Source organism: Macadamia integrifolia, unplaced genomic scaffold (genome assembly GCF_013358625.1).
Source record: "Macadamia integrifolia cultivar HAES 741 unplaced genomic scaffold, SCU_Mint_v3 scaffold3262, whole genome shotgun sequence".
Classification (NCBI taxonomy): Eukaryota; Viridiplantae; Streptophyta; class Magnoliopsida; order Proteales; family Proteaceae; genus Macadamia; species Macadamia integrifolia.
Genome location: NW_024869342.1, coordinates 4,393 through 20,612, shown reverse-complemented (window position 1 = coordinate 20,612; position 16,220 = coordinate 4,393). Strand labels below are relative to the sequence as shown.

General features: G+C 35.2%; 2 protein-coding genes across 2 annotated transcripts in view; one reads left to right on the top strand and one right to left on the bottom strand.

Moving 5' to 3' along the window:
* Nucleotides 1–969: 969 nt before the first annotated feature.
* LOC122067945 (ABC transporter C family member 3-like) lies at nucleotides 970–2,606 on the bottom strand (the record flags this gene model as incomplete). Its single annotated transcript, XM_042631779.1, has 4 exons — nucleotides 2,397–2,606; nucleotides 1,575–1,888; nucleotides 1,241–1,367; nucleotides 970–1,134 (listed from the first exon to the last, which is right to left on the bottom strand). Coding segments are annotated over exons 1-4 (816 nt in total), but the record flags the coding sequence as incomplete, so codon positions are not given.
* Nucleotides 2,607–15,151: 12,545 nt separating this feature from the next.
* LOC122067946 (potassium channel SKOR-like) overlaps nucleotides 15,152–16,220 on the top strand; it is a 5,399-nt gene continuing 4,330 nt past the window's right edge. Inside the window, exons 1-2 of the mRNA XM_042631780.1 lie at nucleotides 15,152–15,263; nucleotides 15,485–15,783. Of these exons, the coding sequence (XP_042487714.1) occupies nucleotides 15,216–15,263; nucleotides 15,485–15,783 (347 nt within the window). The 5' untranslated portion in view covers nucleotides 15,152–15,215. The remainder of the gene's footprint in view (nucleotides 15,264–15,484; nucleotides 15,784–16,220) is intronic.

Below are 16,220 nucleotides of genomic sequence, written 5' to 3'. Positions count from 1 at the left end.
AACATCAAATTCTAATTTTTGAAAACATTTTCTCTTGAAAGTTTATAGAAAAAAATGGTCATTTTCTACTCTAAGTTTGAAAATTCTCCAAGTCTAAATATTGTCATCATTGCTGGGGGATGACAAAATACGGTGTCTACACCTCTCCCCATTGCCTCCGCATAAGAACCGTTCCTAATCCCCACCACATACTTACCAGAACCCACTGCCACTGCATAAGAGCTAGGATGCTCTTAGTTGAGAATAGAAAGAGGGACTGGTTCTTCAACTCTTAGCGGATTGGAGCATCTTCAGTACATCATGGAACCTGCAGAATCCTATTAGGAATCATATGAGGTTCCCCAATGATGAAAAGATCCCCAGCGTAGCCATCCAGATCTCCGTTGTCTTCCAAGAAGCGTCGATCACATTCAGAAGTTTCTTGTGATCCCTAGAATCCCCGCTCATTATCGCTCCTCTAACCCTTATATGCTTTCTTTTATGTGAGTCTTTAGCTCTAATAGGTAGAACGCTTGGGCATTCCCAAAGATCCAATATTATATTTTTATCTAAACATATCTAATATATTTTATGCATATCAAAAGAATAACCATGTACCCTTCGGTACACTTGACACTTTAATAACATTGGATTCGTCTGGGCCTTTTTTCTTCTACAATTTCGAGCAACAAAAGACCACAATTTTGTTTTAATTAGCACTAAAATATATGATATGTGATTAGTGTATATTATTTATAAATTCAAGAAAAATATAAAGATTTAAATAACAACTTTTACCCCCAAGCGTTTATGCACCCACCATTATACCACTGTTTGTGCAAACAAAGAAAATTTATCATTCACTAATCAAATAAAGCCTAAACCAACTTGTATTATGGTCTGATTAACCATAAAAAGATATATATATATATATATATATGGCTGAGTTTGATTTGAAATTTTAATCAGAAGAAGTGGGAATAGAATTACCTGGTACCAAATGCAAGTCAGAGTCATTGGAATAAAAACTATTAATATTTTCCATGCAGCCTGTGACATTACTGCAATAGTTCCCAGAAAATCTATGACTGACACAAGAAGTTCTTCCATTTGAAGTGGAATAGAGGTATCAACTACATTTTGATCCATGGAAGCCTGTATATAAAAATAGAGTTATTTAAAATTTATAATCATAGTAATTTTTATGGTGATCAAACAAGATAGTTTGGATCCCCAAAAGTAATTAAGTATATTTATGAACCCGATTTATAATCCTTCCATCTGGAGTGGAATCAAAAAATGATTGAGGAGCATGAAAAATGCAAAAATGCATTTTCTGGAACAACATGGTAGTGGTCTTGTATCCAATAACTACAATGAGCATCGACCTTATAAGGACACAAAGAGAGCTTCAAAGGGTCAAAGCAACATAAATGATCATGAGAGTGGATCCCCCAACATGAGGTCCCAAATCTGCTGAAACAGGAGTAGCCAACACCATCCAACAATTACTAACTATTAGGAGAAGCTGAAAAAGAATTTGTGCTAGCAATATCAATGGTACAAAGGCCCCTTTATGTATTGCAGTAACATACTTCCAATAGAGTGAAAATCTAACTCCACCATTTTCTCTCTTTTCTTCTTGTACAAGCTGTCCTTCTGATCCATCCAGTTTTTCTGTTTTGTAGTTTTTGGGTTCCTTTTCTTCATCATCTTGAATATTCTTCTCTCTGTATATATTATCATCTTCATCACCATTCATTAAATTATCCAAAGCAACCCCATTTTCAATAGAACTTAAGCCTGCCAAAGCTTTCTTATGTGCACCCACTAACTCTATAAAGTCAGTTCCTGAGCTAAGAATTTCATCATACTTTCCTGCTTGAGTAATCCTTCCATCTTTCATAACCTGCCAAACGAGAGAAGATAATTAATCACTCTAAACCAGGTTGGAAGACTTAAAGTCTAGAAATAACAATGACACATTCTCACCAGGATTAGATCAGCCCGATATAAAAATTCTACTTGGTGAGTAACATAAATTACAGTTTTTGAATTCAAAATTCCCATCAAACACTCATGTCATAAAAGTTTAGATTTCACATTAGACACTAAAAAAAAAAATTATTATTACTTAAAAGGGCCAAATAATTATACATACCAATATGATTTTCTTTTTTTTGTATAAAAATAAGCAATATCAAATCACAGCTTTATGAAAAAACATGTATCATTCAATATAATGTTTTTGTATGCCTTGTTTGTTTAGACAACCAAGGTTTCATTCTTCCTAAGTCAATTTTTAAATGGAACTCTACTTTTTGGTGAACAAAATTGGGATGTAAGTGATGAAATGTAGAGATTCAAACTAATTGCATCAAGGAAAGCTTTGGAAGTAGGGCTCATTGTGTAGCTACCTTAAATAGATGAGTTCCCATATGAGCATCCACAGCACTAAAAGGATCATCAAACAGATAAATATCTGCATCATGGTACAAAGCCCACGCAATCTGAATTCTTTGCTTTTGTCCACCGCTCAGGTTGATCCCTCTGTCTCCTATAATAGTTTGGCCCCCAAAAGCACATAATTCTAGGTCCTTCTTTAATGAACATGCTTCAAGGATCATCTCTTACTTTTCTTTATCCATTTCCTTACCAAACAATATATTATCTACTATCTTACCACTCTATATCCAAGGTGATTGTGCAACATAGGCCTTCGTCCCATTCAACCTAATGACTCCATAAACCTTCGGAACTTCCCCCAATATGCATGAAAGTAGGGTTGACTTGTCTGACCCAACAGAACCACAAACAATCACTCTCATACCATGACATACTTGGAAATTAAGATCATTTAAAGTAAGATTAGGAGAATGAAGGTCCCAGGAGAAGTTTCCCTTGACAATTTCAATTGCGACCTCGGTACCATCTCTTGGAAGCTTTTGTACTATATCCATATGAAGATCGTCGAGACAGAGGAATGCAGCTATCCTGTCGAGGGAAACTTTACTTTGAACTTCGATAGAGATTGTGATTGGGAGAATACATATGGCACTTGCAATATCTCAAATGTTGCTAATGTAGATAGAATCTTCCCTGACCCTACTGTATTTCCCATAAGCATACAAAACCCAAAAGTAGCCATGAATACAAACATGGGACCAGATAAGTAGACAAAGGAAATCATAGCTGATGAATAAAGTAACTTTTTTAACCATCTTGTTTCAACTTTCCTGAGCTCAATTATATTAGCCAAGAACTTCATCTCCCAGCCCTGGAGCTTGAGAATCCTCATATTCCTCAAAGCCTCAGATGTCACTTTCATTCGTCGATCTTTTTAATCCACCAATTCTCCTTGAAATTTCTCCTGTAGTTTTGCTAGTGGACCATTTGCTAATGACAAAATTATTATGGCAATAAAAGCTCCAAATGAAGAGAGCCCAAAGCTATTGTACAAGAATAGCAATGCCAAAACAAACTGAACAGGGACTCTCCATACATTGTGCATGTACCAGCTGAAAACGCTAATCCTTTCAACATCAACACTCATCAAATTAATGTTCTCCCCGTTGGTGTGGTTTTGCTTTGATTCTCTTGAAAGTCTGAGACTCTTCTTATAGATTATTGAAAACAATGCAGCACGGACCTTAACTGACATCTTTCGTAATTGGAAGAACAAATGCCTTTCTGTGAGGCACCTTATGAGCTTTGAAAGAAAGAAAGTAAACACTAGCACATAGCCTTTATATTTTGATTTCCGAAAGCTATTAAGATATATTGCAAAGGGATCAATAAGATAAGGTCCAACATAAGAAGCCACTATGCATACAACGGAGAATAGAGTCGTCCATAGAATTTCTTTCCATGTTGACAGAATCAATGCCTTAACCAACTTGAGTGTGCTAACATTACCACCATTATCACTGCCATTACTATCCGATTCAAGTTTATTTCTAAAGCAAGCAAAGACCACCTTGGCACTATCACAATTGGCAAGCTGAGGAACATCTTCAAGGTCTAGTGTCTTTTTATACCAGAGTGCGAGCAGTGGGCCCATCCAAGAGAAAGTAAAATTACTAAAAAGATTGGCATTTGCATAAGGAGTGACATTTTCTCCACTGACACTTGGTCCTTGTCTACCATCAGTATTGCTTCAACTAGAACTAATTTTCAAAAGAGACTCCAAAAGATGGGGATCTTCAACTTCTTGCCTCTTGCCAAATAACCCAACATAATTAAACAAGAACCCAACAATAATGGATATAGCATCGGAGACCCATATCACGAATGGTATAGGAAAATGTTTCCAATACAAACCAAAATGTATAACAACATACGTACAAGACAATAGAAAATAGAAGGCCCACCAAATCCTTAGTAGAATGGGGAACCTATGCTCACTTGAATGGGAAAACTGAAAGTGCAAGTAAGCAAAGATCAAAAACCAAGTGAATATTCTAAGTGTGAAATCCAATTCAGAAAAATGATTTAGATCAAGCCATCTACCTCCATACCCAGAGAGGTAGTTTAATACACATAGAAAAATATTACAGAAAGACAAACCAATACAAGATATAAGGGCTGGCCAATAGTGTAAAAAGCATGTATTCTTCAACATTGGTTTTGAATTTTCAAGAATTGGCATTGTGTGCCTCTTGCAAGCCCAACAAATGCATAAGACTAATAACAAAACGAGGTGTGAACAAGGTGAAAACCCGTGCAAGAAAATGATTGCAGAAGACTGCAGAAAAAAAATCCAAATATTCATACCATTCTTTGATTCTTCAAAAATATCCATGTTTGCAAATTTTATTTTCTTGTATTTATAATTTAGTGGTTTTACTCGGGTAGATAGAATACAAATTCTATCAGCTTTACCACAATTTGAATTGATGCAAGCCCCTTTGTAAAATGTTGTGGAAGCTCTAGCATCTATATACTTTCCACCCTGTACATCCTAGGAAGACTTAAATCAATATTGGAGTCTCAATATCACCCTTCGATGTAGCTGAACCTGCTAATGAACCAACAAGATAGAAATGATTGAAAATTATATAAAAAAGCAAGAGAGTTGACAAATTTTTATAGAAAAATAAAAATGGAAGATATATATGATTTAGCCCATGCTCAATCAAGAATTTTAATAGAGAGAATAGAAACAGAGTAATTTGAGATGAAATAAACCAACAAATATTTTGAAATCAACTGGAGAAAATGCAAGGCATATAATTTTACACCATAAGAACACCAAGTAATGCATTATATAGATTTTTATAGCGAAATAAGAAGAAACATGAAAATTGCACTTCCAAATTATCAAATCCATATACGAAGTTCCAAATAATGTGACTATGAAAACACTATTAATTAGCAACATAATTAACCTATAATAGAACTGTCAAATATTGATAAAAGTAGCCTCTGCAAGAACTTTACCAAGCCATTGATGGCAGCTTGATGATCATCGAAATTGAGTGGAGAAAATCCAGAGGACACAATATTACTACTTACTACACTCAATCTGATTTTATCTATAAATCAATCACTAGTTGAGTAATTCACCAAGTTAATTCACTCATTTCATTCCATTTCATACGACCAATGCAAATTCATTTATTATATACAATAGCTACTAGTTATGTTGGGTTAAACATATCCAACAAGTTATGCTTACGCTGCTGTTATTTATGAGTTTTGACTTACACTATGCAAGACTACTATTAGAAGTCTACTGCACATGAGTTTTCAGTTAGCCCTTGGAATAGGAATAGACTAAAGTCTATCCAATCACATTAGTCAACAATGGAAGCATGATATTACAAACCACCTAAAGTCTTTAAAACTATAAAGCTTCTTTAAAACTATGAAAGAAAAATGGATATGAGAAATTCTTTAGTTACCAGCCTCCTTGTAGCTTCAATAGTGATTTAATATGGTGTGCAACATTTGAGTCTAGGTACAAGGCTTGGTGGAGAGAGAGAAGGTAGAAAGAAGGAACACAACTAATTAAACATAACTTTATAGCAAGTGGTTCCATTTTTAAACCTCTTGTTAACCATTGATACTCAAAAGACAAACATCTTGATCAACATAAGATGATAACAAACTATTTGTTTCAACAAAAAATATTTTTATATGTTCATATCCTTGATGGTACCAAACGTGTCAAAAAAAAAAAGGAGAAAGATCCCTGCTAATCTGGTGTAGCCTACAGTCAGATATAGGCAGGAACGAAAAGAGAAGTAACCAAAAAAATAATAATGAAGAGGTTGTGGAGCTCTTTTTGCCTCATCCATGGAGGAAAAAAGGTGATGAAAAGAGCAAGAATTGCATGGGAAAGAAATGATTCAAAATGGTGCCAGCCCGTATGAGGTCAATATTTGAAATATCACTGATGAGTCCTTCCTAAAAGGGTCTTGTTAACACGAAACAACACTCATAAATCTCTCACTTAAGCTCAGGACATAAGAAAGGAGGAAATGGAAGAAAAAAACATTTGATGATCACAAGTTTTCTACCAAAACAAAATCCATTAGAATATATAACAAATGATAGAAATAAATATAGTTTATGAAAAATAACAATAATTTTCTAGAAATTTTTTTTTTTTTTCTTGAAGCAATTAGAACCTTACGTTGTGTTTGACATGCATTTTCAGAATGCATTCTGTGTCTAGAATGCATCCTGGAATTTTCAAAAATGTCTTTAGATATGCATTCCCATTCTCAATTTCATTCCTATGAAGTATCGACTTTAAACCTTTACACCTAGCTAGCTTGTCGACATTACAAAACCTCAATCCATCTCAACAGAACCTGAGCAAAACAGAAATCCCACATGGGTGAGAGAGAGAGAGAGAGAGAGAAAACCTTGAAGAAGACGCTTTCAAATTATCCAGTGTTTTTGGATTCTGGGTGGTGAATGTTTAACTACTTTCGTGAACTTCTTCAATGAACCAAAAAATTTTCCTGCACCTCTTGAAAGAATCTCGGACAGTGCGTGGCCTTTTCTGGTCGCTTAAATAACTCAACATGGAAGCATCTGGATGAGTTATCGGTGAGAGGAGGGGGAGCATTTCTAATTTACCAAGGAAATGGTTGTGTATGAGTTTGCCTCACAAGTCCTTATTTCCTGAGAAATAGAGAAGTGGTGGTCAGCATATACTTCCTGAATAATAGGAAAGCTGTGGATCCGTGTTATCCAAAACACAGGGATCGCGATGAGCTTGGATCTATTGTACGTATGATCTCCTAGTCGTACATGTGAGGATGTAACAATTGTCCATTTCCTACCATTACAAAGGGCATAATGTTTAACGTGTCATTATGCTAAAGGGCAGATAGGTATGGGGTAGGAGCTGTGTTGAAACATTTATCACTTGAATTTCATGAGCAAATTTAACCAGTTAGTGATTTGACGTGTTGATTCACCTCTTCTTAAATCACAAATAAGGGTAAAGTTTTCCTCTACCGTGCAAAAGAAGTTTTATCACACCATCATAGGTTCAAAAATCCTCTATAGGGCTTGTTACTTTAGTATGTTTCCTCTTGCTGAGCTTGGCCCTGTATATTATATGGGAAAGAGTACCCTAAAAGGTAACATGACCCCTACACTAGCATGTTGGTCAATGAGAGTACTAATAGAAGCATCAACTAGGGATGAAATTTTCACTTTTCATGATGGGTTACATGATCATTTTGCTCCCATTGAGTTTGGGCATAGAGGTCACGTTACCTTTTAGGCTGTTTTTTCCTATATAATTATAGATAATAATATCATACATTGATCTCAGGCTATTTAAGGCCTAGGCTAGTAGGGCTGGGCTGGGTTGGACTTGAGTTAAACAAGGGACCTAGGGTTGGGTTCTAAAAAATAAAACCCAACCCACCCCAATTGTAGCCACAACTGTATGAGACCCACCCATCCTTTCTCCCCCGGTACCCACCAATTCTGTCCTTCTGATCTCAAGTTCTTGTGTCTTTTTGTACTCAAGGTTTTAAAAGTTGGAACTAATCGATCAATTCTAATTCAATTTCGAATCAAATTATCTTGAAAATTTGACTCGAAATTCACAGAGTTTATCACAGCCTCACCAATTACGCTAGACAGTTGTTTGTCCACAAAGTATAATATCTAAACAAACTGCAGTATAGTAAATATAGCACCCAACAATAAGCTAATGTGACATTCTATTATCAAGAGTGGAGGAATTGGACTTATTCCAAGGAAAAAATGTTAACCAGGTTCATTTGGCCGAGTAATTGGGCTGGCTAGGTAGGTTTAGGAGGTAAGTTGGGCTCAAGTGCGTTATGTCATAAGTAAGGTCCATGACCCATGCTGGAGCCCAGTTTCTTTTAATAATAATTGGGCTAGTCTTTCATGCTTAATGTCTAGCCCACATATTAGGGAAGCCTGGTTTGGGAATCCGGGAAGGTTGGGTGGACTTAAATTCATTTTCCGTTTTGCTTAAAAGTGCAACAAAGATTCTTCCTTTAGGCTGCGTTTGGTTGCAAGGGAAGTGAAGTGAAGTGAAGAGAAGTAAAGTGATTTTTTTTTCCCTTTTGAGTATTTTGGTTGTAACAGAAGGGAAGTGAAATTAATTTACCATAGTTGTATGGTTGGATGTAAAATTGAAGTAAAATAGATGTAAAATTTTAAAAAACTAATAATCCAACCAAACTTCTCAAAAGAGATGGGCGGGAGGGGGGAAGAGTACTTTTCAATCTAGAACCCACCCAGCTCCTCAAAATTTATATTGGTTATGTGAATCAGGTCATTCAAGGTCTGTACCAAATCAAATCAAATGTCATTAGATACTATGTTCTATCACTAACCAAATAAACCATTTCATTCTATATATCAAATGAATATAGCATATATAAATATTTAAAATAATATAAAAGATGATCACAATGAAAACAGTAATAGATCACAAGTGATAACGACTGAAAGACTCATTCCAAAAGTTTTTTTGTCAAAACAAATCTAATAGGTCAATAATGCCCCGTCTGACTCAAACTCAAAGTCTTTTGGTCATAACAAACCCCAATTGAGTCACGTGAGAGATAGAGAGAGAGAGAGATTGTTGTGAATCATGAGCGGGGTGAGAGTCACGAGAGTGGGAGAGAGATCATGAGAGTAGGTTTTTAAATTTTTTTTTTTTTTCTTCCTATTTTGGTGGGGAAATAAAAAGGGAAATTTTAATGGTTTAGTGAAATTTTTTTCACATGTAAAATGTATTTCCCTTGCAATCAAACATCTAAATTTATTTTTTTTGGGAAAAAAATTCCACTTTACATAAAAAAAAATTGTGTTCCCCTTGCAACCAAACAAAGTCTTAGAAAATAAAAACTACAAAGAATAGTGAACTGATTAAAGCATTATGATAAGGGTGTCAAAGTTTAGATTGAACCAGTTTAGGCATATTCTGTGCACGAGACTCTAGCATGTGCAAAATTTGAGAGAACGAGACCTTGTTGGACAGTTCAAAAATCAATCGATAAAGCGTGGATAGAATAAAACTTAATCTTTATCCGATTTCATTTCGGATTGGGGTTTTATGGAATGGTAGAAACAGAACTGAACTGGACCAATCTAATCCAATGATCAAAATCAATACCAGATCAAATCTGTTAAATTCGAGACTGGACCCATATTACCCAATATGAACCGAAAACCCCAAAAATCCAGGATTTTTCCATTAATTTCCTTGTGTATACGTGTAAACCCAAAACCGGATCGGACCAATTGTAATAATAGCCGATTAAAATTCAACTAAAAAATAAAAAACTATACTAAAATTGAAATTGAAAAATTCCTCTGCAATTTGGTTCCGGATTGATCCAAAATTGATCAAAATTGATTCAACTCAATCAAAATCGATTCAGATCAAATCGACCAATTGACACCAAACATGTACATATCATAAATATTATAAGATATTCAGATGGAACGTGAAGATGAGATTATCTTATGCAGTTTTTGTCATCAACTGGCATCTAGGAAAATAAAATAAATAAATAAAAACTAAAAGACCAAACAAGTGTATGATGCTGAGTCACTGATTAGTCACTTTAGTTCTCGTTTAGAGATTAAATTGAGGGTTTATAAAAAGAACCGTCTTTAGTGAGGTCTAGCTATTATAATAAATTTTCAATTCAACCCATCAAATGAAGCCTTTTGTCATTAATGAAGATTGATATCAACTTGTCAAGTGGCAAACAAAATATTAAAGCTTTGACAAAAACAAAATATTAATGAAACGAATCATTAATGTGATTAATTAACTAAAACTAAATGATGTAGATTTTATCACATATATTTTATAGGCAAGAAAATCCTGTTTTGTTTCCACAATTGAGGGGTAAAGTTCATAAAAGTCTACGTGACCCACGTGCTCAGAACACTAAAATACTAGCGCACACTATCTCATTGGTTCCATGGATTAGTGTGCCAAGAAGACAAGTTTTTTTTCTTTTTTCAAAAAAAAAAAATATATGACTGACCTTACCTTCTTAAGATTTGGGATAAGGCTTAATTCAGCTGAGATAAGCTTTTGACTTCTGCTCAAAAGAAATTTACTAAATGCTTTTCTTTGACTTTTTAAATTTCAAACATTGAATAAAGAACTAGAATAGTTTATCCAAGAATTTTACCAAGGCATTTCTGTCTCCTCTCTTCTTTCTGGCACAAGGATGGATGATGTGACCGATTTAAATCCAGCTAATAAGGGAGGAAAGGACGACTGAGTATAATAAAAAATATATATTATATAATTCAATTTAATGACTAATTGGTATTTAATTTGATGTCCTTTAACACCAATTGTGTTCAAAAAGCATGGATTAGTCACACAAGCATCCAACCAAAGGTAGGGTGGTCGTTTTTACCACCTCAATGTCTGGGCGTAGAGGCATGCAATTAGGTAGCTAAAATTGTTTTCCAAAAAAAAAAGTATGTCTAAAGATGGAATATCATCTCTTGATTGGATTCAAATGCTAATGATAAAGGGTGTTAAAGTTCAGGTTGAATCGGTTTAAATTGAATCGAATTCTTATCATTTTAGTTTCAAATTGGGGTTTTATGAAATCGGTAGTGTTACTGCTCGATCCCAATTTGCTGCACAACATAGATTAGTTGCTGGCCTGGATGAGGCTCCGATGCTCAAGTTAGACCTTAGGGTAATCATCTTAATGAGGTTATTCAGACAATTGAGAGTGTTACCTGTGCTAGGGAGTGAGTATTCCTTATATAGAAAGTTAGGGTCCTCACTTCATTGGTCCATCTTCCTTAGAGCATCTCCACGTGTCTCTTCCTTATAAGATCAGATCAACCTGGGGCTGCCAACCTGGCACCATATCTTAACAGCTAACTCAACCCAAGTTAATCCTTCTTTAACGGTCTACCAGACCATGGTTAGGCGCACTAACGGCTAACTCGACCAGGGACAATGATGGTTAATTGCTTGATGGTCAAGTAAACCTTACCATGGTGTTATTGATCTGGAGTAAAGAAACCATCTAACTATGGTTAGCCATTCGGAGGGATCATCAATCCATGGGGTATGAGGGGCCCTTGGGAGTGCTTGAGGCACCATGGCCCCCTCGACCATTGTTTGACTCATGAGGGTGAGGTGTCACATGTTTGACCCTGTGACCAGTGGCTGGTCCGTGTACTCGGTGTGACATGCATGACCATATGGCTAGTGGTTGGTCCATGTGCCCAGTGGGACATGCACGAGCACATGACTAGCGGTTGGTCCATGTGCTCGGTGTATACATATGGTATATCAGGTAGAAATCACAAAATCAATCCAGACAAACTGAATGCAATGATTGAAAAAAAAAAATCGAACCTAATAAAACATCAAGAAAGAACCAATAACAATACGGTAAGTAATGACAAAAAAAAATACAAGGATTTTCTCATTAATTTCCTTATGTATGTAAATAAACACAGTAAATAAACACAAAAATGGGTTGGACCCTTATATAAACCTGATTACAAAAAATAACAAAATACTGATAAAAAAATTAGACCAAAATCAGAAAATCCTTAGGCTCTGTTTGGTTGCAATGGGAACTTAAAGAGAAGGGAAGTGAAATTTTTATACTTTTAAAAAGAAATGTTTATAATCATTACCCATATGATTGTATAAATTACTTAATTTTTCTAATTATATTAGTAATGATATATTTTACATGTAATTTTTAATTGACATAATATAGCAAAGGGTTTTGGATACAAAGTAAAATGAAATTTTATAACCAAATATGGAGTGAGTTGAAGTTCATGTTAAAGTCACATAGGTAATATTACTATATTTATTTTTTAAGTATGAAAATTTCACTTTCCTTTCCTTTAATTCCCCTTACAACCAAACATAGCCTTAATGATTTGATTCCAGAAACCTAGCAATAATAGATCAAAACCAATTCAATCCCATCAAAATTGAATCGAACCAATCAATTGACAAGAGTTAAGCCTTGTTAGTATTCACGAATCAGTGTGGCTTCTCATCATGAGCTGTAGTTTCTTGTTTTATCTTTCATCAAATCGAACACCCTTGCCGATAAAGACTCTTCAATAGTATATCATGTCTTGGTTGGATCATAACTTATAAAACTTTTCTTGAGAAAAAACAGTAAACTTTGATAAATTAATAGTTAAAAATGGTAGAAGAAGCCAACATTACCGCTAAAAATCCTAGATAGAAGTCTAGGTTGAAAACAACACTGATTTAAGCACTGTATATGGGATTGTTTTTTTTGTTAGAAATCATCCTTAAAAATGTTTTTTTGGTTGGTGAGGATAATAGTAGATATTTAATATTGTTACGGTTAGAAATCATCCTAGGTCTTCTTTGGTCCTTGTAAATATGAGGAAAATTATAAGAGTTTGAGCCGGTAGGGAATACTCCGATGCCTAAGTTAGATTATTACAAAAAAATCGGTTCTTTGGGAAGGAGTTTACCTGTTTATTTATAGTTGAGGTGATGAACGTTGTTTGTGGAGAGTCTTCATTTAGTAGTTGTTCATAGTAGGTATGAGTCTAAATTTGGTAGGAGATATATATCAGGAGAAGGAAAATGGAGATCTGCGGAGATCGTTTCTATTTGGAAAGTCTTGCTATATTGGTATTTTCCTAGGAAATGTGGTTAGATTTCCTTCCTTTGAGGGAAGGTTCCTTCTTCCGATGGATCTTCTATTGGGATATGCTCTGTGTCTTATGGTGAGCGAACTAGGTAAGCGAACTAGACTCAATTAGCTTTCCTTCTCAAGAGTATTTCTTGATGGTACCGTTCCAGGCCTTGAGCCGATTGACGAGGGGTTTGACAAAGTAGCCCATCCCACTCGGCAGGTAGTCAGCTCACGGGGTCTTCCATGGTAATGGCCTTATCGCTCGACTCCTAAGATTTGCTCGATGCTATCGATCGATCAACTCTTGCTTAGGCCGACCGACATCTGTTCTAGATGCCTTAGATTAAGTAGGGCATGGTTGGTCTCACCGGGTCTTCTTGTTATGGCCATAACATATATAAAGGCGGTTCTTGGTTGTTTCAGTTTGGTTTTAACTATTGTGGATGCAATTGGAAAATCTGATCTGTAATGATAGTGACTTATAACTTGTAATTTTTCTCTTGTCGCCATCTTTCCAATTTTGGATTAAATTTTTGTCTTACTTATCGTTAATGTGACTGATTAGTGAAGTCAAGTGCTAAGTTTGATGGACAAGTTATCTACAACATTATCTATTCATGATTAATTTAGATCAACTCGACATACTCATATGTCATTTTAAAGATTTAAAGTAAATTTGAAAATCTAAAAAATAAAAATAAAATGAAATCAATAGGATCCATTGAAAAATGGAAAAAAAAAATTAAATATATAGTAAATCATATAATTGAGATAGATCAGCAATGACCTATTCCGAGACAATTCAATAGTTAATATACCAAATTAATTACCATTCACATGGTTGAAATGTAGTGGGGATTATGGAAAGGCTTATATTAACAGACATGATGAAATTTTTTTTTCCAACAAAGTTAAAAGATGTCATTAAGTGTTTTACAGGATGGAGCATAGAAGAGAGTTGAACACATAACCTCTGGCAAGTCTACATTCTACTGGCAAGGAATCAACCAACAGAGTTATTAGATGTCTTTAGAACAATGAATTCAATAGCTCCACTTGTTTCCAAATGCCAAATTAGGTTACTGCTCATTCATTGGTGGCGTCTGTTGATTGATCTATAAGAATTCATCAATCATTCCATTGCTACAGATTTTAACTAGGTTATACTCTTCTTTTCTATGGCATGTTATGCGATCAGATAAGACATTATAACGAAGTTCACCACAATTCCACTTTCAGCTACCCTAGCATTGGAATTTCCATTTGGGAATTGGGCTCCTCGAAACCTAATTATATTAAGAAAAAAAAAATTTGAAATCGGATCCTCTCCCGTGCGCATCTAATGGTTGAGGTGTGTTCTTGAACACTGCCTATCATCCAATGAGTGCTTGATATGTTGGAGAAGATCCAAGTCCAACAAAAATCTCTAAAAATGGCCAAAAAAAAAAAGATTCATGTAGTTAACCACCATTTTATCACCTCACAAGTCCTCACTCCTTAGACTTCACTATTCATGAAATTCGCTATGTTTGGAAGTCAAGACAAAATAAAAAATTAAAATTTTTGAAAATAGGAAAGAGGTGAATGTAGAAATACAACCCTAAAACAATGTAAAAGATAATGAAAAAATAAAAACAAACAACGTACATAAATTTACGAGGTTCGACAAGATTATCTACGTCCTCGATGAGATGAGATTCTGTTTCACTATTAATGGAGAATATGATTACAACGCTTATCCTCACATCTCTCAGTATTACTTGCATTTCAAAAAAAGAAACCTTCATTACAAACAGTGACAGAATACAAAACATCGCCAATAGTGAACACATTATTTAATAAAAAGAAAAAAAGTATTACATGTTATTTAAATTAAAATTCTGAGCTATGGCCTTTAAATTGCGCAGAAGGCAGAGTATTTTAATAACGTGCGCCAGCTTAGAAGAGCGTGTAGAACCAATTACTCGCTCATTGCTTTTCAAAACCCATACGTTCCTCGTTTCGATTCGTTGTAGAGAGAGAGAGAGAGAGTGTGAGTTGGCGACTGCTTTATATAAATATTACTTACCTCTTCATAAGCTTCCCCTGCTTTATATGCCCAATCCGCAGACATTTATCGTCTCCGTGACTACTGAAACAACGGTAATATCACTCCACAATTGTCATCATCATTCATAAATTTCCTGTTTTCTTGTGATTCCAATCTTTTTCTCCGATCCTTCAATCTTTCTCTTTATTACATTTATTGCTTTTGTGAAATCAAACACCGATTGGTTCGTAAATTCTTACTTGTGATAATCGATTTCTAAGATCATTGAGATCATCCGTGTCTGAACTGACTAGTTTTTCATCTCTTTTTGCAGAGTTTTCTGATTACGAGGTTGAATAATATCATCAAATTCACCGGCGGGAAAGATCAACTGCAGATTTTCGATTTAATTTCTGATCGACGACGGACGACGATGGGGAGAAGTAAAGAGATTGAAGGAGATGACTCGTCGGATGAAGTGGAGGAATTCAAAATTGAGGAAATAAAGGATCGAATCCAGTCGTCCCAAGGGAGTCGATTCACTCTGCTTGAGACTAGATTCAATGGAAAGAAACTGAGTCGAGAAAACCTCATTAGAGGTATCAAAGGCTTCGTCATCCTTCCCGATAACAGGTGAGCTGTAACTAACCTAAAAGTTTATGGTGATTTTACTTGAAATCCTCTACGGCTGGCAGCGAGTGAGTGAAAATCCAACTGTTAGAAAGATCTTGACCTGCACTCAAATCGTCCGATGTTCACCGGCCACTAACTGCATAGAAATTTTGTGCTTATACTTACCGGTTTATATCCTAAATTTCTATAATCCCCCGAAAACTTTTGGTTCTTAACCGCCAGAACCAAAAACAAATGGTGTTTCAATTTCGAGACATTTTTTTTTTTTGGGTAATTTCAATTTCGAGACATGACGATCAGGAGGCCCCCCTCACCCCCCACACCGCACGCCCCACCTCCAAAAAAAAAAAAAAAAAAACAAAAACAAAATAAATAAATAAATAAAAAGAATTTAGGGTTTTGCTCTGTGTATCCACAGTTAGTTACATTGAGTTGGT